The sequence below is a fragment of the Chionomys nivalis genome, chromosome 10 (assembly GCF_950005125.1).
Source record: "Chionomys nivalis chromosome 10, mChiNiv1.1, whole genome shotgun sequence".
Taxonomy (NCBI): Eukaryota; Metazoa; Chordata; class Mammalia; order Rodentia; family Cricetidae; genus Chionomys; species Chionomys nivalis.
Genome location: NC_080095.1, coordinates 66,232,787 through 66,257,860, shown reverse-complemented (window position 1 = coordinate 66,257,860; position 25,074 = coordinate 66,232,787). Strand labels below are relative to the sequence as shown.

The following is a 25,074-nucleotide window of genomic DNA, read 5'->3' as shown; positions in this document are numbered from 1 at the left end:
GTCCTTCAGTGCACACCTAACCGACCCAGTCCAGCATATTTCACAGGCCAAATTGTGCGTCTTCAAAAGGCTGCCATCTAGAGCTACCCTAATGAAGAATGTTATGCTCTGAGTGTAGTGAAGTAGATAGACAGAAACCCCCTAACTGCTTTGTACCCTATGTATGCTAAGTGATTAGGCATGCGAGATAAATCAGAAGCACTGCCTCAAAGCCCTGGCAGAGACAGCGATCTAGGGACAAGCAACAGAGGCTGTCCTGTTGACTTAGACTCGGCTGCTAGCTGGGAAATGAAGCAGGGGTCAGCCAGGCAGCAGAGAGTCAAAGTAAGTGGGGGAACCAAGTTGTTTTTTCTACGCTCATTCAGAGCCAGGCCCCAGTTCCATCAGAATAATTGATTTTCCCATAAATGTGTGTCTCTGCTTCACATGTGGAGCTAAATTCCGGAGCTGGTGCGGTGGAGCAACACAGCCTCTAAGCATTCAGAATGTAGAGAAAGAAAATATAAGGATTTCCATATTATAGAATGTGGGGCCCAGAAGAGCCATGAGTCCTAACGGGAGATTTCAGACACAGTTCGGAGCTTTGTTGATTTCAACAACTAAGCACTAGTTTCTATTATTGCTCCATCATATTTATGGCCTCATGTGGGCCTACTAAAAATTAATTATTAATTAGCGGAGTGATTTGTAAAAGAGATAGCGAGCGCTCAGCTGTAATGGTGCCCTGAAATGATGGTGGGAGGTTTCCATGGCAGAGGCATTAGCCCCCGCGAATTTTGAAACCACATTTGTAACAATCAGGTTTCTTTTTGGTGCATTTTTTTAATGCCTCTTCCCTAGAGATGCAAAGACAATGTTGCTAGGAGTGAACCTCATGTGAACACTGCAGATTAATATCCAAGGTTGCGAAGTGGGGGAGATGCTAAATTCCTTACAGGGCGCTTTAATCATTGCTACTACTCCTGACGCAAACGCATGCATCAAGGAACGCATGTTCAAGCATTTATTATTTTCTCTTAAGAGCCTGACTGTTAAAGGCTCCCACTTCCTGGTGTATAGATTCATATCCTGGTGAGCCAATGGCAGGCACATCTGTGTGGCCCGCCTGACACCGACAAGCACTTTCAGGTGGACACCACTATACCCTACACTCGGCTAAGTGTCTTATGTTCCCGTTGACTTCCATAGAAAATGACCCGGATGTTCCCAGAGAGGACAATGAAAGCACAGCCCTGCATCTGAATGAAAAGCTCGGGGACAGGAATGCCGGGTTCAGGCTCCGGCCAAGCTGTCTGCCCCATACCCTGTTGGAACATTATTTTTGGAGGCGCTGTCTCCCAGTGAGTCTTGATTAACTATGGAGTTCCTACTACACCTCTCCACCGGGCTCTTCTCGCAAGGTGCTGATATTCCCCCAAATCTCATGTGTTTTGACTGCATGTTTAAAAGCTTTGTAATCAGCCATGCCTTTTCCAAATGGCAGCCATGTAGAGATCTGGAGCTGAGTGACTTCACTCCGGTCCCCCCCTGTAGATTCAGGGCATTTTAAACTGGGAGCTTCCTTGGCCTTGGGGGCTTTTTATATTGCCTCATTTTCTCAGTCATGGATCCCAGAGATGACTTTTGAGATGAACTTTTGGGAACCCTAAGCTGTATGGGCCTGCTACAAGACAAGCAGTCAGCAGGTGATTCCCGAAGGGGTGGATCAACAGGCCGACGTAGTTGGCCTAGCATCTTTCCGTAGTCAGTAGCAAGTGCACTGAGTATTGTTCAGTGCCTCGTGTACTCTAATAACAGCGTATCACAGATGTGTTAATAATCGCTTATTGCATGTGTGCGTATAATATTAACAACGTGCATCTAAAATCCTTTCTAGGAATCTACAGGGTGCCAGATGACATTTGGTATTTGTGTTTCTGTTGCTTTTCAATGCCAACAACTTGAAAGGCACCTGGCACTCTGTGTGACCAAGCACCATGTGTTTCACCAAAGCACAGAGCAGTGACATTTTTAGCTCTTTCAGGACCAGAGTAATGTACTGTCATGTTATTTCTGCCAAGGGAAGGTTTCTCCCTTGACTTGAACGAGAGCTCCGAAAGAGGGGATTCAGGCCCTGCACTCTGAGGGCGTTATCTTTGCGTGAATGATCATAGCACGTGAGCCACAAGAAGACTGGGTAAGGTTCCGAGAAACAGTTGGGCGGTAACAAATAATAGTTCTCTGGGATCCACAACGTTGAGCATGCTCACAGGGGATCCCTAGCTCCTGAGGACAAGCACAATGTGGGGTTCACATTCCTGGGGGCAGAGAGGTAGGCTCAACTTCTTCAGAGGCCACACACCGACAGCCTACTCAGGCCTGTGGTCCGTTTGGTTATATGTGGATGAAGATGTCCACCTGTTTCAGACCTGGGTGTCAGACTCAAACTCATATCCCAGAGGAATCAGACAATCTCCTCCATACACGGCTCCCACACAGTGGAATGTGAGTGAACTCAAGCACAACCCAGTCCCCTTGCTCAGAAGCAAGATCTGTGAGTTTCTGGGAGTTTTGTTGGTTAGTTTTTGGTTTTGTGTGTGTGTGTGTGTGGTAGCGTTGTTTCAGCCCATCTTCCCTGTCATGTTGATCCCTCTCGTCTAGGAACTAGAGAGAGAGAGACTCTGTGTTTTCTTGTCTGCAAAGTTGAGATTCAAATGGGGCAGGAGAGCCGTTTTGAGGTGTCATGGTTTGTTGTCACTGAATTCCGTTGCAATGTCAAGTCAGAGTTGACCCAGATAACTCAGTTTAATGTTGCAATTGGGGAGGCTGGCTTTGGGGTACATGGCAACACACATGCCATTGCTTCCGTGGGGAAGGGGAGACAAGGAGTTCAGGAGACACCTGGCCCTCTCTTGTGTTCTCTTTCCTTTTTTGACTGAAAATACTCCTGACTGGGGCTCCCATTTCTCTTTGTACACAGAGCTGTATCATTGAAGGTCAGACTGAGGGTCTAACTTGGGTGGGGTAGTTCCTTCTTTCCTGTAAACAGTTACATGTGGGGACTTTGGGTACTGTCTAGGCTGTCTGAAGTTGGGAGCTACATGTGTGTGGGAGCCTTCAGTATCACCACCCAGAACAAGCACGGGATGTGTGACTTTTTTAGGCATTTTTATCAAAGTGTGATTGTATCCAAAAGCAGCCAAAAATCTAAGTATTTTTTTCCTCTATGTCTTTTTTAAATGTTGCCAAAACTGAGTGTAAAGATAGATATTAGAGCCATGACCTCACTCTCCAAGCTCAGCTTCCCTACAGGGTAGGAACAAACCTGCTAATCCCCATTGTTCAGTTCCTAGCCCATCTGCCTTGGAGACCCTCCTATCTCTAGCAAAGTTCCTGGTCACATTCACAGAAATACTCCTAGTGTCTAGAAAGCATGGGGGTCAAAGCCAAGTTGTACTCTAGACTAACCTGAATAATATCACAAGAGTGGAGAAGTTGGTTTCAGAGCAGCTAGTTCAGCAAGCAGGGACCATGTCACATTGGGTGCTTTGTTTCCAGTCTGAGCCGGAATCAAAAGAGCAGCCCAGATGCCTGGCACATGGGACAGGGAACACGTGTGAGCATTTGAATCATGGGGAGCTCACTTTTTTTTTTACTGATGTAATTGTGAAATATGTTCTTTTCGCATTCATAATAAGGGGGCGGAACAGATGGTGAAGGTTTACTTTAAAATAATCTGTCATTAAAATACCCAGGCTTACTGGGAGCTCTTCTCTCACTGGCGTTGGGTCATAGAGAAAGAGTTCAGGGTGAATTTTTTCCCCTTCAGCCCTGGCGTGTGGAAAAAGGAAGCACTAATTTCACGGTGGTAATAGACATGCAAACTGCCCCTGTGATGATACCTAGTAAGATTTCACTCTGAGAAATCTGGCTGTGGTGGAATGTACCTTAAAAGGAAAATAGAGACGAAACTCCGACAAATATAAATCCATTTAGCACAATGCATTAAACATTAGTAGCCCTGCATCGTGAAGCTGCAGTTCGTTCCCTACTCTGCAAGGACTAACCTCGTCACTTGATAAACACCGTGAAGCACAGCCAGCTTTGGGGGTTAAGAAACAGTGCAATACGCTGTCTGCATCACGCCATGTCGGGGGGATATAAATTATAATTACAGGCACTATTATTCTGAGACAGTGTCGCCTCTGACTTCTCCATCCGCACCCTACTCCTGGTTGTCTGCCTCATAGACTCACTGGAATGCGACAAAGGGACCTCCTACCCGTCTGCATGGCCAGGAACTCTTTCCAGTAATAAGAAAACTGCCTGGAAAAATCTTATCCTTGCGTGTCTTTAAGAGATGTCAATGCCATTTTTACTGTTCGCCTAAGGTTTTCTTCTCTGTCTGCCTTAAAGCAGCTAGGTTCTAGCCTGGCTTGCAGCAAGTCTTCTGCGGAGGGATGAGTGTTAACGTTTGTGTAGGTTCTTTTTCATCTTACTCCAACCTTAGTTCATAATCAGAAAATTCCACATAGTGGGTAAGAAGATGCAATTAACCCTTTGACCCCGGAATCTTAATTGGCGCCTGTTGAAAACAGTGGGCAGCTAAAAACATAATTTTAGAAAGTAGCCTGTAGTGACTCAACAGCCCGGTGTAGGAGGGCTCCCTCAACTCAGAATTAAAACAAAAATCCACAGAACTTTCAGATTAATCACAGTTGGTTTCCAATACTACTGATTTGCTGTTCCTGCCTCCTCCCAACCTCTTAAAATTGGGATAGTAAAATTAAACCAATATCGATGCTACGCTTCAAACTGATTTAAATCGCGGAGCATAGCCAAGGAGGAGGCAGCCTTGAGGCAGAAGGGCATAGCTCTGTGTGTAGCAGCTTGGCATTCTGCTTCCACCCCAGGTCACTTCCTGCTTGCTATACTGGAGAAGCAAGACCCTTTTCTTGCTTGAGGGAGGAAGACTTTCTCCCTGTACCGGCTTCTGGGGCTTAGCCAGGCCTGCCTGGTGCCCATGTGCAGAATATCAGGACAGTGTTAACACTGTACCTGGAAGGTCAGGCCTGACCAGGTCCTTCTGGTCACTTTGTCAATGGCCAGAATGCCCCCTTTTTCTTAGCAGTATTTTATTTCCCAGTTGGTTTGGGGGAAAATCTACAGAGCAAAGGTGACCTGGTAACTAGTCTAGAGGTAGCTCAGGAACTATCTTGTCAATCCACTCCCCCATTGTCTTCAGCCACTAATGATCTGATTCTATAATCAGAACAATTCATTGGCTCCCTCATTATAAATAACTTTAGAAACGCTCTCATTTAGCTTTTCAGTTATCAACGCATACCCTATGAAGAGTATTTCAATGAGAAGCACTGGCCGGTTAGGACTCAGAGCCAAACCTCCAAAGCAAGATGGGCTTATTGTCTAGTTGGCTAAGTTTGTCAGTGTCGGTGTGTAGAGAAGCGAGGTGATACCACTACTCCATAAGATGAGGAAATTACAAGATGGTGCGTGCAGACTTCGTGCCACGTGTTATAGACTCCATGTGAACTGTGAGCCTTGTCGTGTGTGGACTTGCCAGTTGTGCAATCTGCCTTTTGTAAAACAAGGCTGTGTGTCCGTTGAGTTGTTTTCAGAACTCGCTAATTAGACAGCTGAGCCGGAGCCTCCACAGGTCTTTGGCAGTGTGGGAACATGTTGAAAATGGGTCAGAAAACATGGAAGTCCCCATTTCATGCTGACATGTACATGTATGTATATGTGTTCCCATATATAAAAATGAATTATCTTAACCTGTTTTGTGCTGCTTGGACAGACCATCAGAGACTAGCTATTTCTCACATTGGTGGAGGTGGGAAACCCCAGGGTCAAGGGACTTGCATCTAGTCAGGGCCTCCCTGAGGAATCATGGTATGGCAGAAGACAGACAGGCAAGAGAGCCCTGGAGACAGAAGGCATGGAAAGAGGACCCAGCTCATCCTTGGGGGAAACTGTTCCTGAGATGACTGGCCCATGCCAGCTGGAGTAGCGTCAGTGAGGTCATCAGGGCAGCATTCCCTTGTCCTAACCATTCCCTGAAGGTCCCATGCATGGTGGGTGTGCTGGAAAATCCTTTTCTGTCTCAAGATCCTTGAGGGACATGTTTAAGCCACAGAATCTGAAGACACAGGTGATGTTTTTCCCAGTATTTAAGTAGACCAAACTTTATCGTTGAGATTTGCAAGAGTGCATATTTCTGCTCTTATACCTTCATTCCAATTTTCTTTAAAAAGTATGTCTTTAATGTTTCCCCATACCTTGTTCCAGACACAGGTTCCTGACTTTGCAAAATTGCAGCCCTTGTTAAGATCACTAAGATTCTAAGATTTAAACCTTCCTTCCCTGTGCAGATTTCTGCAGCCCATCCTGGCGAAGATGAATAACACAGACCGAAAGCTGGGAGGATGGTGGTAGGGGGTGAAATGCATTTGAAACAGACTGTTCCTAATCTGAGTTGAGTTTGTAGCTGAATCCCATGCTGGTGTCCATCATTGGCCAAACTAAACAAGAACTACAGCTCTCCTCCATGACAGTTAGACAGGAGCTTCTGAGTGACAGACAACACTGCTGATAACTTTTTATTCTCTCCGGCTTTTGTTATTTGCTTCTTCTTTCTGTTTTGGTTCCCGGGGGGGGGGGGGGCAGAAGAAACTCAGTCTTTTCCAGGGCAAGATGGATTGTGGTACATGAGGTTTCAGCATTTACACACCCATAATACACCAACTCTTCTTATTTTCTTTACCACGATAGGTGCCCAGTGTGTGGAAAGTATTCTTTGTTAATTAATTAATTAATTATTAATATTCATATCAATCAAGAAATGATGTAGAAGCCTTTCCCTTTTCATTTCATTACTTTCCATCCCTTAGCAGAGGAGCTTGCTGATTTAATGGTGCTTACCACAGAACTGCCCTCCCCCCATAAAGGCATTGTTTCATAAAATCAACATGACCTTATTTTATACATAATGCATCGTGGTCAAAATGACGAAGGCATGAAGAACTCTCTGAAATAGACAAGATCTTGTGGTCTTTAGCCCATGTATTCAATCACACAAGGCGATGTAAACAAACTTAGGACTTTTAGTGCACATGAAGAAAAAATGACTTCAATTCACTTTGTTGCTTTATTATTTGCTATCTATATTATTTATTACTATCTCTGTGTATATGTATTAACATATTGATTTTTTTTTCTTACAGTCCCTGGATGGCTTCGTATTTGCACTAAATCAAGAAGGAAAATTTTTGTACATTTCCGAAACCGTCTCTATCTACCTAGGCCTCTCACAGGTAAGTTGAACAATTTAGGCTCTCGGTGCTGAATAGGAAGGCTCCTTCAGTCCACCGCCTTTCCTTCTGCAAGAGATCTTTGGTTTAGCATGCATTATCTAATTTATTCTTTAAGGGTCTCTGCCTGGCTCCTCTAAGTCAGAGAAGGCTGGCTGTGTTGGGCTTTCGGAATAAACTTGTGCTGGGAAACTTGAGCTCCCCACCCCACCCCCAGGATCATTATTAATTTATCGAGAACAAATGAAGTTTCTTCCATGGTTGTTTTGAACTTTGAAACCCCGGAGCCCAGTAGGAGAGGGACACACTAATAGCGCTTCCCTTGTGTCCTATTACTGGATGTTTATGGAGTGCCCCGCGCTATCCTGGGAGCTGACACAATGACAGGAGTCATTTGGAGTCAAGAAATGCTGAAAGACACCATTAAAATGTGTTGCAGGGAGGGTTCCTGCCAGGAAGGAGTCCTCTGCCTTGGCCAAATCGGCCCTATGCTACAAGACAATTTCATAAAATAAAGCCGCCTTTCATGGCTTGCCATTTAATTGCTCACATGTGTTTGTCGGGGGGTGAAAGAAGAGAATGCAGAGGTTTGTAGGGCAAGGGACAGAGTCCTTGATTTTCTCTAGAAACACAAACACTCCGGTTCTCCTGCATTCCGAGTCAGGCTGCGTCTACAGCTTGCCAGCCTATCCTGGAATAAGGTCTTCCATCCAGCTAATTACCCAGATGTTTTTGCCATAAAAGTCCCCAGCATCTGAGTATCTGTTCTGGGACAGGTGACTGACTGAGTTTGACCCTCTTCCTGTGGTGCCTGGGAAAGGGCCGTGCAGGCCGTGCAGGAAGGGTTCCTGTGTGTATGATGCTCTGCCAAGCTGGATAAGCTACCTCTCCCTCAGCTGCCTCCAGGCTAACGATGGAGATAAGCGTCTCTGGTCTTCTCATAAGCAGGTCCCACCCAAACTCAGAGCTCCTGAAGGTTGGCATGGCTCAAGGGACACAACCAACTTGGCTGGAACCTTCTGGCTGTTAGCAGGTTTACTGGAAGACAGCTAAATCAAGGAAGACATTGGGAAATAATTGAGAGATTTGCTGTTTGAGGAGGGCTGGGGAAGGAGCAGAAACCCTGCCACATTTGATTATTTGCTGTTGGGGGATGCAGTCATGAGCCCTTCCTTGGAGGACATGTGTGCTCTTGACTGTAGTGTGCACAGCAATTTCTTGTGGACTCTGGCAAATCAGGGGGCCGGAAGGACCGGTCTTAACTCGGTGTGCCTTCTCTTGCATCTCCCTGAGATATCTCTTTTGTTATAGCCTCTGATGGGTTTGAAGCCTCATCTGAATCTGTCTGGAAACCTCCAGTTCTAATAGGGGGTACCCCTGTATTGTTAACACCAGGGAGGGCTGGGAACCCACTGTTGTGATTTTTCTGAGGCCACCCTTGTGTTTTGCGGGGAGTCTCCAGCAGGGTTTAATAAACCCGTGAAGAAGAAGGATGAATAATTAGTCGAAGCAGGTAAATGCTAATTAGGGAACCCCTGAAAAGCATCCATTATATGCTAGCTGCAAACACATTTCACAGTCCTGGTTAGTGGTGTAGTCCAAATTCTGTCAAGGCAACTGCATTTTCTGTAATTGAGATGTGTATGTTTGCTTTGCATAACAGATGGCTCTGTATGCGTAGACTGATAGCTAGGAAAATAATAATTGCATTATTCTGGCCAAAAGAATATTAGCGCTTGGGTTTTGGCCATCTCAGGCAGTCCTCCTGCCAGCACAGCATATGCACATATATGGATTGGATTTTCAAGGAAATTGATGCGTCTGGAATAGTGTGGCCATCTGAAATATCATCTGTTCAAGGGAAATTTGGCTTTAACCCTGTGCTGGTTTCCCCATTCTTTCTCCACGACTCGGCGGCAACACTGAAGGCACTCTTTTCTGAACATCAGAAACAAATAACGGGGCTCTCTAAAGCTGCCGTGTAAAGGTGACCCAGGGTCTGGCACCTTCCCGGAGGCCAGCCACTCCTCTTCCTGTGATGGCAGTGTGAGTGGGCACCAGGAGGCAGCCAGCTGACTTCCGGAGGCAGGCCCAAGCTGTGACAGGCCTGGCCATCTCCTGCAGGTGCTGTAGTGTGGGCCATAGCAGGCATGCCCAGAAAAAGGCTCATAGAGAGATCAATTATGAAGCAATACGTAACTACAAAGATGCAAAGATGAGGGTATAAATGGGGAAAGTCCCCCCCCCCATATCAGCTTACATGGGTTTAGAGCAGAAGTCTAAGGAAAATTCTTGATTGACATTAAAACAACATCGCACGTATTTTAAATGCATAAACCGCAGCGGGGAGGCCTCTGCTTAACTCTGGGAAAGTTTTCAAAGCAGCTGAGGTTCTTCACTGGAACAGAATCATAAAAGTCCCTCAGCCATAACCCTCCCCAGGTGTCTTTAGTTCCCTCTTGCAGAACTGAGGTGCAGGGTACTCAGAAGTGGCACCCAAAGAAAATATGCTCTATGCGTTTGTTCCTCCGGCACACACATGCCCCAGATGCCAACACACCTGTACAGAAACATTAGAGGCAACCAAATGTCCATAGCCTATGTAGTTAATCTATGAAAGACTAGACAAGGAAAAGGCGTCCTTCCCTTTCCCCGTAGATTTGCTACAGAGTGTGTGGCTCTGTCACAAAGACGTCCTCAGGGACATGGCTGTGGGCATGTGAGCATGGCAGTGTCCATGACGACAACATGGTTGCCTCTGCATTTCTAATCATGTGGTATTCCTGCCTCCCCACCATGTGCTGGCTTTCCAATGGCTGTGCTTTGAAGAGAATTAGGGGTCTCTTTTTGCACATGAGAAAGGCAAAGAGAGGGACTTCTGGTGAGCACTGTGGGACAGCCTGGGTCCAGACAGCAACACAGGCTTCCTTCTCTATATTCTAATATCTGAGCCTTGGCATGTTGACTATTCAATGCAAAGTACTCTTGTAGCTTTGTGATGATGGGACCAGCTTGGGTAGTAGGGGGCGCCCACCAGCTCCTTGACCCTGCCAGATGGATAGGTAGGTAGGTAGGTAGGTAGGTAGGTAGGTAGGTAGGTAGGTAGGTAGACAGATGATAGATAGATAGATAGATAGATAGATAGATAGATAGATAGATAGATAGATAGATAGATATAGAATATAGATATAGGTATAGATAGTGCTTAGCGACCAAGGTGTGGTTTGCTTTTTGAGTGACCGTGACCAGGAGACCTCGCCCTGAAGGAGGGGCCCCACCTAGCAATGCTCATTTTGGTTTGCAGAGAGATTAAGTGTTGTGTGCCTGGCAATGCATCTAGAGCTGGTGGAGACAGCTCTGCTCCCTGCCATAATGGAATTGGCAGGGCTGAAAATGAAGAAAGAAAACAGAATGGCTTCCCCAATGTTGAACATGTAGCAATGCTACGGAGCCAGCTTTTAGGAAGTTGCTTCCAAAACAGAAGGAGCAGTCTCACCAAAGAATCCAAAAAATCCCTCGCATGGTAAACAGAAAGCATTTCTAGTTGATATCAGGCTTAAAGCTTTGGGAAATATTTATGTGTTGGCTATATCTCCTCTTTCCAAAAAAAAAAAATTTAAGATAAATGAATATGATAAAAGTAATGGCAAAATAGACTAAGGGAAAAAAGAGAAATAAAACTGGATAATTCTACAGGGGGAGAAAACCACAATAAATGTTTTAGATGTTCAGGGAGGTGCCTTAATAAAGCTTTTTTAGTTTTAGCTGTGAGCTTCCTGGCAAGCAGAGCAGAGAAGGGAAATACAGTCAGCCATCAACAATAGAAAACATCGTTTCTCAACGAAAGTGGGTTTTTCTGAGCTTGAAATCTGGACGTAAATGCCACCTAGGACTCTCTGTAGGCTAACAGAGATTATGGCAAACCCATTCATGCTGACAGCAGAGCTATCGGTGGCCAATGCAAGCAGAAGAGGCAGAAGACACAGGTCTCAGTGGACCAGGGGATAAAAGTGGGCTCACAGCTTCTGAACACCTTCTTACAAATGAGGTGGGAGATGCAGGTGTTGGCCTGGGCAAGCAAAGGGTTTTCCCATTCACCAAATCCTGTGTACCACAAAATATGGTCTAGAGCAAACTAAAAATCTGGCCACGAGTGCTGCTTAAGCGTTTGGACATCGCATCCAGCAGCTGAAGGCTCTCCTGCAATAGACTCCAAGGACTCCCTTCTTCTCCCCATGCCCCACCCTCCTATATGTCAGTTTCTGGCCATGGCAAGCCAGTCAGAGGGAAGCTCCAGACAGCTACAGATCAGCTTAGGGTAGAGTGGCCATGGGGATGAAACCTGAAAGAGGCGAAGGTGAAAACACATCAGTGACTTTTTTTTTAAACCCATGCAGATGTATGTTTACCATAAACTCCTTTCCCTGTCCTGCCATTCATCTCCGTATTCTAGATCCCTCGGCGTTTGTTGTATAGAATGGCAAATAAAATTATAGCTACAGCACACAAGTACAAGGTCAAATAAATGACAGAGCTCAGTCTATTTGTGCAGCTATTCTGAAAGGGAACCATGGTGCCAAGTGTGGTTTATTTGAATAATAAAGAAGAATTAGATTCCCCTGATAACTTGGCTGAGGGCCAATAAATCACTGGAGGTTAAAGAGGCTGCAACTGCCACGCTTTTCTCTTGCTTTTCCAAGGCGCGAGCCTAAGCTCTGCCCATGTGCAAATCGAGTTGGGGTTAGTGTGTGGTTAACTCTCCTTGGGCTCACCTGTTTCTGAGATATATATATATCTTACATGCACACACAAGCTTTCTTTAGAATGTTTACTTTTGTTTGGCATCAGCATATTCTAAAGAGTAGAATGTAAAGACTGAAAAAGTAGGCTGATTTCAACCCAGCCCAGGGCTCACAAGGGTAGAATACAAGTGTTTGCAGTTTTACAATTGGTGTTCTAAATCCATGCAGTGCAGGGATAACTGGTCCTCCTTATGTGCAAATATAGCTTATATATGTGCAAATATAGCTTTATATCTTCCTTTTAAAACTCTTCCAAGCGGGACTACCCTAGTTTAAAGAGAAAAAATAAGTAGTAAAATATACTGTTTTTGCATCCTGGTACCTCCTCTCCTGCCACCGGGATGTCTGCATTCTCCTGCACGAACCATAGAAAGTTCATCACTTGTGCATGTAACAAAGAAAAATGCCCCTTTGAACATGGGAGCGCTGAGGGTTTGGAGACTATTGAGCAAATATAAGTATCAAAATAATTCAGAAACAGTACAAGGCGCAGTGGCACATTATCAATTTACAGCATTTAAATTGATAAATGCTCGCTGATGACGGCCTACAAGGGCACTTTGAAAAGCAAAGAGCGACCTGGAGAAGAAATTGATTTCGCCCCCCCGAAAATGACTGCATGATGCATCATTTGACCGCATGCTGTCCGAGTGCTTGACAGAGATAATCTCGCCAATCCCACGGGTGACCTTATCCTTCGCACGGGGGCAACTTTGTCTGCGTTCTGACTTTGTGTATGTCAAGGTTCCTCCCGGCAGGATCCTTGGGGGGGAAAAAGTTCCTCTGTTCGATCCAGATATTGAACCGCTAGCTCTCCCCTTTCCCTTCCACCCCACCCTCCCAAGTAGGCAAGCACGCCTCTTTCTTTCCTCTGTAATTCTGCTCAGCTGGCAGAGCCTGCAGCCAGCCAGGGTTGTGCATCTCTGCAGACTGTGGCTGAGTCGTCACTCCTGTACTTCTTCAGTGATCATGGTAAGGATCTTTTATATCAGGTGCAGCCCATAGATTCCCTGATGTTGGGGAACATACACCATCTGAAGCCAAATGGAAGATGCTGACCCTTTACAGATAGGGCATTTTTATCCCCTCCCTTCTGTAATTGTGACTCAGAAACATGAACCTGTGTTAATTGGCAATGTTATTCAATGATTGAGGGTGTGGGTTTTATGGCCTGTAAGGATGCAGTCAGTACAACTGAGGTACCGTGTCCCTGAGAGCCTTTGCCTTTGCCTCCCAGTGGCAGTCTCTGGGCAGAGATTTTAATAAGTGGTGGGGTTCCCACAGTACCCCTCATATCTGGAAAGCGTTTTCGTCTCTGAAAAGAACAGTTGACAATTCCCTCGCCTTCATTTCTTCTGTTGACACACATGGACGCATGCGTATGTGTGTTTATCAACGATCTTCCTGCCACACAGCTTGTGGCTGATAATTACAATTCCTGATTAACCTTTTCTTGAAAGCATCAAATCCCCTGCCTGAAGCTCTAGTCCCCACTGCCTCTGACACCCTCGGTCCACCATCCTCAACCCCTTTTGCTTCCGTCTTTCATCCACAACATTAATTCTGAGTGAACAAGACGTGCCTCCTTGCTTCTGACAAGATTTGCTGCAGTCTCATGCGACAAAAACCCAACACCCATTCCAGATTCAGAAAGTAGGATTTATAACAGCATTTTAATTTAATGTTGGATGTCGAACATATAAAGAGATCACAGTAGTACTAGAGCTGGAAATTGATGCCTTTTTTATTAGTGTCCTCTCAGAAGTGGGGGAGACGCTGTTTGTGCAGTGGAGCACAGAGCAAGCAGCCCAGTCAGATGAATGAGGATATGCTATCTGCAAGGAATCATATTTCAAGCCACTGTCGGCCTCTATTGATGTGCTCAGAGTTGAAAGGTTACGCTAGTAAATGCCATCCAAATTTCCAGCACCAGAAATCGGTTGAATAACCTGCCGCCCGTCACATTGTGCTCGGCCTCCATGTACTGCGGGGGCATGCTTTACTTATTTTAATTCCAAATTAATTTCTTATTATTACTGGTGAAATTCTCTCTCTCTCTCTCTCTCTCTCTCTCTCTCTCTCTCTCTCTCTCTCTCTCTCTCTTCCTCCTCCTTCTTCTTCTTCTTCCTCAGACCCCAAATGGGACTGTTTTTAACAGATCTTCAAAAGAAGCCAGTGTCGGTTTGAAGAGGTTTACAGCGGCACCCTATATGAGAATCGTGTTATTTTTACTTATTCCCAAGCAGTAAGGCTAAACCACAGGACCCCTGGGCACCTTTCTCGTTAGACTGAATCACAGACTTTCAGGACAGCTCAGGATAGGCTCAGCATTGTCAAGTACACAGACTGAAGACCCTAAACGTCTTAATTCTAGCGCTCAAGTGAGCCAGAGAAGAAATGAGACACAGTGTTCTTCGTTTTGTAGAGAAAGAAATGCAAAGCCAAAAACGCTTCCTCGGGAGCACCCTCGCTTTATCTGTGGGGACAGTATCCTATTTTCCAGTTCTGTTTTTGAATTAGAAACGGGACAAAAGTAAGATTCAGGAAATTTAGCCATCGTTCTAAGTCCGTAATTTATTCATTTTTAAATAATGAAACGGTGTTTTTCTGAATTAAGCCATGCATTATTCATGCAGGCACAGGCAGTATAATGTCCCTGGATTTCTAGAAAGCAATGTACATTTCTTTGCCTGGCAAGCACTATTTTCTATATGGTATTAATTTTATGGCTTATTTTATTATGCAAAGTTGGAAAGTAAAGATAATTTCTGTCCATAATGTGGTGCTTATGTAGACAATATATGCAAAATAATACCCTCCACCTGAGCCAGCTTCCTTCCTCGGGTAGCTGGGCCCTGGGAGAGCCATGAGTGAAGGCAAGCTGCTCAGAGGAGGAATAAGAAATAACTTGACCTGCAGAGAAGGAGGTCAAGAAATCGCTAAATTCATGCAAAATCCAAATTTCATTTCTAGATACACACGTTCAGTCTGTCTTAGGGCTTATGGCTAACATGAGAAGTCATGGACAGAGGTAACATGGCAGCAATTGCTGTGGAAAAATAATAAGAAATAAACTATAGGTTTTTGCATAAATTCTATAACTAGACTGATGACCTGAGAGTTGATGTTGGTATTAAACTCCAGATATCCCATGGCTTTCTGTCTTTCTTATCCTTACTCCCTCGTTTCGGAAAAACAAACAAACAAACAAACAAACAAACAAAAAAACTCATTTTCCCTGAAACCATCCCTTTGAAAAAGAATGATGTCAGCCATATCAATTTCTTTAGCCATTCTGATGTGGTGTGTGTATATCTATGTGAGTGTATATTCACATACAGCTAAGTGTTAATAGTAGACACAATTGGCTATATTCTGGATTGGGTTTTGTACCTACCGTGTTTTTTTTTTTTTTTTTTTTGTCTATGGATATAAATAATTTCCAGTTCACTAAACAGCAAACCTTATTTTCCTGTGGGGTCTCCTCCTCTTCCAGGTTCCTAGAACTACAGATTTACCACACTCGATAACAAGATGAAAACTTCCTCCTCTGCTGTTAATTTTTAATGTGCTGGCAAATTAAATCTATTGCTTTCAATAACCACAGAAACTTTCAGAGAGCAAGGGAATATGCAGAGAGAAGTGTTCACTGGGAAGGAAGGAGGTAGTCTGAGATTGGACGTTTTTCAGGGTAGTTGAAGGCCTTGGCACAGTTTACAAGGTGTACCAGTAGGCCCCAGCGTGTGCTTTGATAGATCTCAGGGGTATGTGGTCAGAGCGTTTGGTCATTGGGTAAAGAACCATCATTATGTTTAGGTTGTTTTTGTTTGTGTGTTTTGTTGTTGTTGTTGCCAAAGTTTGGACAGAAGCAAGCTTTGTATTAAGCATCCCTTCCCCCTTTGGCTTTGTTGACCAGGAGAAGCATTGTTCTGGGAAGCAGGTGGGTTCTTTAAGCCTGCTTTGCCATGCAAGCAATGGACACTGGCCACCAGTTGGGAAGGGGCTAAGGCTTGAAGGGACAGACATTGGAGATGGTGGTACAAATCTCTGGTTTTCATGATTCAGCCATCTTGACTTCCAGGTTTTGCTTCTACCGCGACTAGCAAATCAACCTTCCTAATTATTGAACTTGGTATTTATTAGGAGCTAAACACATCTTCACATGATGTACTTGGTCCTGCACAGGGCAGATACAGAGAAGTGCTTCCAGAAAATACTAGCCCCAAGATGACTCTTTCCTGTGAAGTGTGAGGTCTGCCTTGTTTGGAGAATGTTAAGACTAGTGAAATTGCCAACTGATGCCACAAACGATGGGTGGGTGCTAACAGATGTCTCTTTAGTTCTGGCTTCCTTCCTTCTTGCTTTTGACTATACTGATTATCTCAGTATGCGAAGGTGCACAGGAGAGGCGTGGGGATGAGCTATTCAGAGGCCTTCCGTGCTAAGATCACCCAGGAAGGACATGGGAAACAAGGTGCTCTACCGATAGGACTCAACCCTCCCTGTGAGCATTGGCACCTCCTTAGGCTTGGTTGCCAAGAGCCACGAAAATGTCCTTTGCCACTTCCTGAAGTCTGTGCCTTGCTGAGACTGGATGAGAAAAAGTTCAAGAATAAGTCGGGTGAACAGGCACTAAAACCATAGACTTCCTGTCTCTTCCATTGCAGTTATGAGTACGTAAGGACTAAGAAAGGACCACGCTGCTGCTTCTCCACATTTTGGAACCTTTTCAATTCCAAGTCAATCAGGCAATTACCAAGAATCGTTCAGCTCTTTAGTAAAAGCATAGGCTTGCAGCCTTGGGTGTGGTGTACATTGAAATTGCAGGAGTTGAACTAAAGATATTTTGAAAATGTCACAACTGCTCTGTGACACTGGGTGATATGTTTATCCATTCATTATCCCCAGAGAACACCTGGGGCGGCGCTCAGGAAATCAGATAGTACCTTTTAAAATCATTATAAAAGCAGCCTGGGTGAGCAAGCAGACAATCCTGAAATCGCGATGTTACTAATTCTGAACTGTTTGGGGGCATCCGCTTCCAAGTCACAACAGTGTAATAACTGACTACAACTGTCAGCAGTGCTGAGGAGACGGAGTGCCAAGTCTGACTATTTCTAAAAAGCAAATGTTTCCAGGAGATGCGATCCAAGCGTTCATTTGCTGTTTATAAAATTAAGACACTCTGTCGGTGGTATTTCCTATTGTCGGTTTCTGGTTGGGTTCTTTTGTATGTGTTAGACAATCCAGTCAGTGGGGAAGCAAGAAAATGTGCCTGGGTTGGGATCTCGAAAACCCAACTTGGTGTTGCGGGGCTCCTAACAGGCTCCTAACCTCGAGCAGCCCACACTGTGGATTTTAAGGTCTTGCAGGCTCCTTCTGTACAGTTAGCTCCCTTTGCAGTGGGTGTGTATCATCCCCTCCCTCACCCCCAGCACTGGGGCAGTGTCAGACGAGGGAGCCTGGAGGAAGTAGGCTATCCTATTTTTAACCTTCAAAGAAATTTAGTTGAGCAGATGCTACCCCAACTAGTCAGAGTAGAAAGGAGTGGTATCGCTTTTAAAGACCGCATCTCGCATATCTACTGGGGTAAAGCAGTTCTGGCAATGCTTCAAAGGATATAACTTTGGATGGCAAAGTAGGTAGGCTGTGCAGTGAGATCACATATGGCAGGCTGTCAAAGTCTCCTACACTTTCCGTACATTTATATGAGTGCAAATGAAGGCTCTTAGATGGAGTCCCCAGCAATTTCCTGCTAAGACTGCTTTCAGATTATCTGATATTATTCGGCTAAATTATCTCTGTAGAAGCTGAGGACAACTTTTATGATCAAATATTTTGAAATTAGTTTTCCTCGTTGGCAGATTATCTGAAATATGAATTGCTCTCGTTTGAGCACTCGAAATTGGAAGGCTTTTGGTAATAGCAATTATACAAAAACAAGGGTTCTGCTGTGCCGTAGATCACGCTGAAGGGGATATGTTTATAGGTCAGTGGTGTCAATAACTGGAGTTCTATCAGACTCCTCGTCACTACCCTTTCCTTCCCAGCTAATGCAAAGGACGGGCTGACGCTCTTCCTAACGAGAGTATTTCATTTCGAGAATACATACCGATTTTACTGACTGCAGGCATTTAGACGTAGTCAATTCATATTTATTACATTCCCCAAACCCTTCATAGGGTGTCTGAGGATGTGGAAAATGGGAAATGCATTAAAAACTCATAAAAATCTAAACAATTCTGAGGTAGTGCTCTGAGCTCATTGGCTTGTCCCATCTTGCAGCTTTCTCGGGGATGTTCTTCCTTCACTCTGTAGTCCTTTGGTCATAAGTGTGACTTCACAATTAATAATAATTATTAAGCACTTTTTATGTGCATATATTATTGAATATATGTTGAAGGAGGCCGCTTATTCGTTTCCTAGCCGCCCAGACTCCCGAAATAATCACACAGAAACTATATTATTTAAATCACTGCTTGGCCCGTTAACTCTAGCTTCTTATTGTCTAACTCTTACGTCTTAATTTAACCCATCTCCATTAATCTGTGCGTCACCACATGGTTGTGGCCTACCAGCAAAGTTTTAGCATGTCTGTCTCCATGTCCTCTCTGTCTCTGCCTCCTTTCTCCTAATGTTCACTTGGTGTCCCCATTTTATAGATGAGAAAACTGAGACACAGAGATTAATTAGCTTACACAAGTTTGTACAACCAGAAAGGAACAGAATCAGCATTGGGGCTGGTCCCACCGTTACCTATTGTTACCAGTTGCTTCTGGGCAGTTTTAAATAGTTAGCTCACAATTTCAATTCATTCACATTTTATGGGTTAAAAGAACCTGAGACTTGGAGCATCCAGCTTAGAGTCATAAAACAGAGTCTCTCTGTGTCAGTATGTTGTGAAATCTCAGGAAAGTCCCATAGATGTACCTAAAGTATCTTGATACTTGATGATTTTAGAAATATACCAAGATTCAATGGTGGGGGTGTCTGTGATAGAGACTGTGGACCCCGCAGGCCACAGACAGTGGCCTTCATATGGATCTCAAATGCTTCCGTGAGTACTGAGTGTTGCTTGTTGTCCTAGCGCCATGGAAACCACAAATGGACGTGGCTAACTCCGCCTGGAGACCTTAGATCTGCCAAGGGGCTGACGTTTTGGGCCTTCATGGCCATTTTCCACGTGGGAAGGAAGGAGATGGTGTCTAGGCGAAGGGGAAGCACGTTGCAGGGTTATTTCTTACGGCGAGAGAGACGTCTGGAAAGTGAAGGCACAAATCAAAAATGACGTCATGAGTCGGGACAGTGGAAGTTTTGTCCCTTAGAACCTTGGGAGCTATAAAATGTTTCAAGAGGAAATGGACAGTATTAAACCCATGCTTTAGGAAAAATAAATTTGGTCAAAACGGGAAATAGATGACAGACAAGCAACTTCCAGTTAGGACTGAAAGATAGCCAAGGGTTACGGTGGTGCGCCATGCCTCTGGAAACTGGGGAGGTGGTGAGTTCAAAGGCCTTTTGCGGGGGAGGCTGCTGTCTTGGGGGCTGGCCCAGTGGGGCTCCAGGAAGGAAGTAGATTATAGCTTAGTCTGGTTACAGAGTGTGACCCAGGAGAAGCCGCTGTCATACCTGTTGAGAGCAGGGGCGTGAGAACCGGAGAGGGGTTTGGCTTCTCTGTGGCTCCAGGTGGGAAAGTGGTCGCTGATGAAATGGGACCTGCAGCCAGAGCAATGAGGGGTCCTCAAGAGTACTTGGAGTTCAAGAAGGAAGGAGCGTGGGGCTGGTGAGATGGATCGGGGGAGAAGAATGCTGGCTGCTCTTGCAGAGGACCAGAGTTCAGTTCCCAGCACCCCATCAGGCCCCTCTTCAACTCCAGTGCATCTGACACCCTCTTCTGGCCTCTGTGGCACAGAAACACACACACTTTTTAAAAATATTTTTAGAGGGGTGAGGAAGGTTTACTGAGAATGTAGCCTGGAGAAATTCCAATTTACTCATAGACAGAGGAGGGAGGGCGTAAATGATCGGAAGGTAAGCGTTTATTTATAGAGTATCTTCCCCAAGGGGCATAGGAAGTTGTCACTGGGGAATTCAAAGAAAAAGACTTACAGGAAGAATGGAATTGGATATCTGAACTGGAATAGAAAGAAAGGTCATTCCACCCTCCAGGGAGATGGCCAGAGTTCTGGATCGCTGGGGAAAGTTGACTCCTGAGGCCACATAGGTTAAAGGGCAGTAAGCACAAGCAACATATTCAGATAGTGTTGCCACATTCCCAAGCAGTTTGATGGAGGAGCAAGGAGTGGGTTGGGAATTGTCTGGAGGAGAGGAAAGGCTGATAACGTGTTTAAGTTGCGGCGACCTCAAAACTAGGTTGTAATCCCGAGACTGAGGGAAAAGCCATTAAAGACCGAGAGAAGGTCCATTGGAGCATGGCTTTAAAGGAGAAGCATGGCGATGGGGAGGGCATGGTACCACAGCATAAGTGAGGCAGGCTCTTCCTGTCTGGTACAGCAAAGCTGAGGAACAGATGGTGTCGATGGGAATGGGGAAGGGGAGGGGAGCTTGAAAGGAACTCACACTAGCCCTCGCAGTGTGACATTAACAAAACTTTTGCCAAGACTGGCCAACCTCTTGTCTAATCATGCAGAATTACAGCCGTGATGGCAAACACATGGGAAGGTCAGAGCGGAAAAGGCCAACCATTGATACAAGGGTGATGCAGTCCCTTTTCTGCCAAACCTTATAGAGGTGTGCGGTATGGGAGACTTTGGAGGGAGTCATGGATCCCGCTATAGAGAACCCCTATTGCGATGAATTGCTATCATTCAATGTCACTACCCTGATGTTGTCATTCAGTGTCAATCATTAGCCACCCTGGTGCATCTGCTGCCTAGGTCCTTTGCACTCTTAACTGATGTGCACGGCCACCAAGCGAGACAGAATCAAAGACTGTGCCCATTAGTTCCCACCCCATTAAATACAGAACAATCTTCACTGAAAGGAGAAAGTGGAGAATTTTTTAAACATATTTTTAACTTTGAACTTCCATGTTTGGTATTTTTATCTCACAGCCCAGTGGGATAAGAGATTTTGCCAGATCACTCTAAATTTGTCTGCTCTGCTCTCCCGCCACTCTCTGTTTCTTGGCATAGCGATGCATTGTCATGTGCAGCAATGGTGCATTGACTCAGAAAACAAGAGGAGCACGGTCCTTCCGGAAGCTCTCTGCGATGCAGGAGCCTGCGTCATCATTTGGAAATTATTTTACGGTGAAGTTTTAAAAACACCTCCAGGAGTTGAAGATTCCTTTCTAAATCTTACCTTTAGCTGCCAGCGATGTGAAGGAAACCTGTTTAATAATTCTAACTGTACTCCACCCACCTCAGTGACGATTCGGTTCATGCCAAAGTAGGTTATGTTAAACTTTGAGGATGTATCTCAATCCTGGCTTCTGTTGCTCAAAGAGGAAGAAATGGAAGAAGGAGAGAAGATGGAGAGGAAGGATAGCTGTCTGTTTCAGTTCCCTGCCTCGTCCCCCATAGTCCTCCCTGTCCCTTGCACTGCCTCGTACAAACCTACGGCCCAATGACCACTCTACAAGTGGAGTGGCTAAAGTACGCTGTGATCTATGCCTGCTTGCAAAAGTGGGCCCGTTTAACGAAACAAATGCCGTGTGTGTCTGTTTCCAGCTGAGGCTGCAGTGTGCGGGCTGGCGCAATGGCAGCTTCTCTCTGTATTCAGCCCCATAAGCCACACAGTTGAGAGTACCATATGAATTTGTGGGGCCGATTGTTTTATTATATTTGAGTGTAAATTTTTCATCCCTTTTCCGTTCCTCCACCATTCTCAGAGAATACAGGCTTTGTGCTGATACGATGTTTCCCCGCTCTAGGCATGGCCTACCCCTACTACTGACTGTAATTTACTTTTTGGTGTCTGTCGCCTTAAGCTTGCCTTCTGACTAGCTTGTTGAATGATGTGCTAATCCATTATATGTTTCAGACAAGTGTATCGACCAGTATAAACAGACTGGAGGGCACAAACCTAAATGAAAGCTATACTTCCCTGAATCATTTAAAAAGCCATGGCTTGGTGGCAGTGTGAAATAACCCGGCTCTCTCCATTAAGTAAAGGAGAGGAGGTCTCAATAAATAAAGCAAAAACATTGAGATATCCCTGCCTGTGGGCCCGAGGCCCCCGTGTCACGTCCTCATACCGACTCACCTCTCTTGTTTGAACGTGATCAGAAGAGCCCACTTTAACAATGTTCTCCTCTGATACACATCTGGAGGGACGCCCAGCATTCAGCATCTCCTGCCACTCACGAGGCGTCCTGACTGGATCCTGGGTGTGTTTCACGTGAAGTCACGGACATTACCGTGACATGTTTATACAAATAAAGAGCAGAAATCAGGCACTTGAGGAATTGCAACAAGGGAAGTAATTAGCCCCGGAATGCTGCCCTCCAAATCCTTGTCTTTCACAGAGGTGTGAGAACAGATGGATGGATAGATCTGAGGAAAGGAGGCTTCAAACGAATCTTTCTTTTAAAAGAGAATGTGTCCATGGGATCCACTTTATCATTTGCAAGACCGAAGCTATGAGGTATAAGAATTATTTCTCCCAGGCTAGGAAGTAGCTCCATCAATAAAGAGCTTGTCATGTATAAGGACCTGAGTTCAATCCCCAGCATTAATGTAAAAAGGCAGGCATGGCAGTGTGATTTTAGCACCACCATGTAGCCACATTCCCACACACACACAATTTACCTGTGTCATTGAGGAAAGATATCGAGCTATTGGGACTTTGGTTTGGTCAATCTAATCTAAGCGACCATGTAGCTGGTACCGAACTGCGTGATGAAAATAACAAGCAGTTCCCCGATGAGAAACAGGGTTCACTTTCTTCCCAGGGGCCTTTGATTCATGTTGCTTTTATGCCCAGTTGTACTAAGGATTACTTGTAGCTCTTTAGATTACTAATATTAACACACACACACACACACACACACACACACTCTTCCAATATCGATGTACTGCTTTCTGGGGTTTTAGGCCTAAGTGTGTGCTTCATTGATTCCTTAATAGTGAGGTGCAGCCCATAGGACTTCCCTCAGAGTACACGCCTGGGGCTCTCTGTGGGTGACAGCAGGGATCACAGTTTGGAGGCTCCTCTGCCTGCCTAAAACTACCTCTCTGATCCCTCCCTGCCTGCCTAAAACTACCTCTCTGATCCCTGGCCCTTTCGGGATAAAGGAAATTAGAACTTTACTGAATGAGTGTTTGGGGAGAGCCTGAGCAATAGAAGCCACTTAAAATTCGGAACCTGTAGATACACTGGTCCGTAGAACGAGAATTGACTCATGAATCCTTTGTTCCAAAGGCAAATAAAAGAACTTGCTAGAGTTTGCCTCTGGGAGTTCCCACCCCAATCACCTCCTTATGTTAAAGATTCAGCCTTTGAGGCCTTTGGTAAGCAGCTTTTGGAAGTGAACCTTAATAGGAAGTTGTAGGTCACTGGGGTCAGGCCCCGGAAGGTGAGTGTGGGACACCAGCCCTTATTCACTCTTGCGTTCTCACGCACCATGAGTGTGAGCATCTCGCCGTGATTCACTGTGTCACTGAGCTGGTCTGTGGCCTATTGCTGCTACAACCGCCCTAGGCCATCAATGTACAAAGGTGCTGGAGGCTTCAGCCAATGGTCACCTGACCCCATTGCTTCTGGGCCTGCAGGAAGGCTCCCCTTTACGGCAAGGGGCTCACACTTCACGGGGCTCACACTTCCCCTCTGTGCCCCAGACACCACCAGGCTGTTCTCCCTGGTTATTTCTTTCTAAAGGGGATTGTTACTGGCTGTTCTCTTTGGAATTCTGAGAGCTGTGAATTAACTTCTTCTCACTCCATAAGTCAGATGAACTCTTGAGAGCTGTCTTTTGCCCACTCAAAAATTGACCAGTGGCACTAATGACCTGTCCTACATTTTAAAAAGCATCTACAGGGGCCAGGTTTCTTGGCACTAAATGTATATTTGTTGATTGCATGTCCATCAACACTCATAGAGTATTTTACTCAGATGAATAGTTGAAATTGTTAGTTTTCCGGTCATCATGACCAAAAATACCTGGCGGAAGCAACTCAGAGTAGGGAAGATTTCTCAGGGCTCATGGTTGCTGGGGATTCCAATAAATAGCGGTGAGGAAGGCTTGGCCACAGTAGCCGCTCGGTCTGTGCTGGCAGGAACTCGGGGCAGCTGGCTGCATTATGGTGGCCAACAAGGATGCCAAGTACTAGACCTGAAGCAAAAGTACTATAACCTTCAAGGCCCACTCTCAGTGACCCTAGTTGCTAGCTAGAGATGATATGTCCCAAAAGTTCCACCCCCACTAGAATATCCTAACTAGAGCCAAATATTCAAGCACATGAGCCTGGTGGAGCCGTTTACATTCAAACCATTGTACTCTGCCCTTTGTCTTCTTAGATTCATGGCTACCTCATAATACAAAATGCATTTAGTCTAGCTCAGTCAGGGGTCCTTATAATTGACTGGGATTTGGAATTGTTTGGTTGGTTTATTAGATTTGGTTTGGTTTTTATTTTATATGGTGGCTTTTTGTTTTGTTGTCTTGGTTGTTGTTAAGGTTTCTTTTTTTCTTCTTTTTGAGAGGGAGTATTCTTGTTCTGCTGGCCTGGAACTTACTCTCTGTTGGTCAGAAATTCATGTCTAGCCTCCTGCTTCAGCCTCCCAAGTGCTGGGATTTCAGGCACGACTCATTGTGCCCAATGTCTGGCATTTAACAGTCCTATCACTGTCCAAAAAGTCTCTTCTGAGGGCAAGTCCATCCCCATAGCTGTGAGCCCTTCTTAAGACGAAAGTTGCGTTCTATAATGTCCAGGGTCTCAAGTATGTAGTCAAGCATCCCATGACTCTGTTGCCTACAGCATATATGGTGTCTGTTTGGA

General features: G+C 45.1%; 1 protein-coding gene across 11 annotated transcripts in view; it reads left to right on the top strand.

Moving 5' to 3' along the window:
- Positions 1–25,074, top strand: part of Npas3 (neuronal PAS domain protein 3) — an 819,740-nt gene that overhangs the window by 580,611 nt on the left and 214,055 nt on the right. For all 11 annotated transcript variants that reach the window (XM_057783322.1, XM_057783323.1, XM_057783321.1 and 8 more), the window contains one exon: positions 7,224–7,313. In XM_057783322.1, the coding sequence (XP_057639305.1) occupies positions 7,224–7,313 (90 nt within the window). The remainder of the gene's footprint in view (positions 1–7,223; positions 7,314–25,074) is intronic.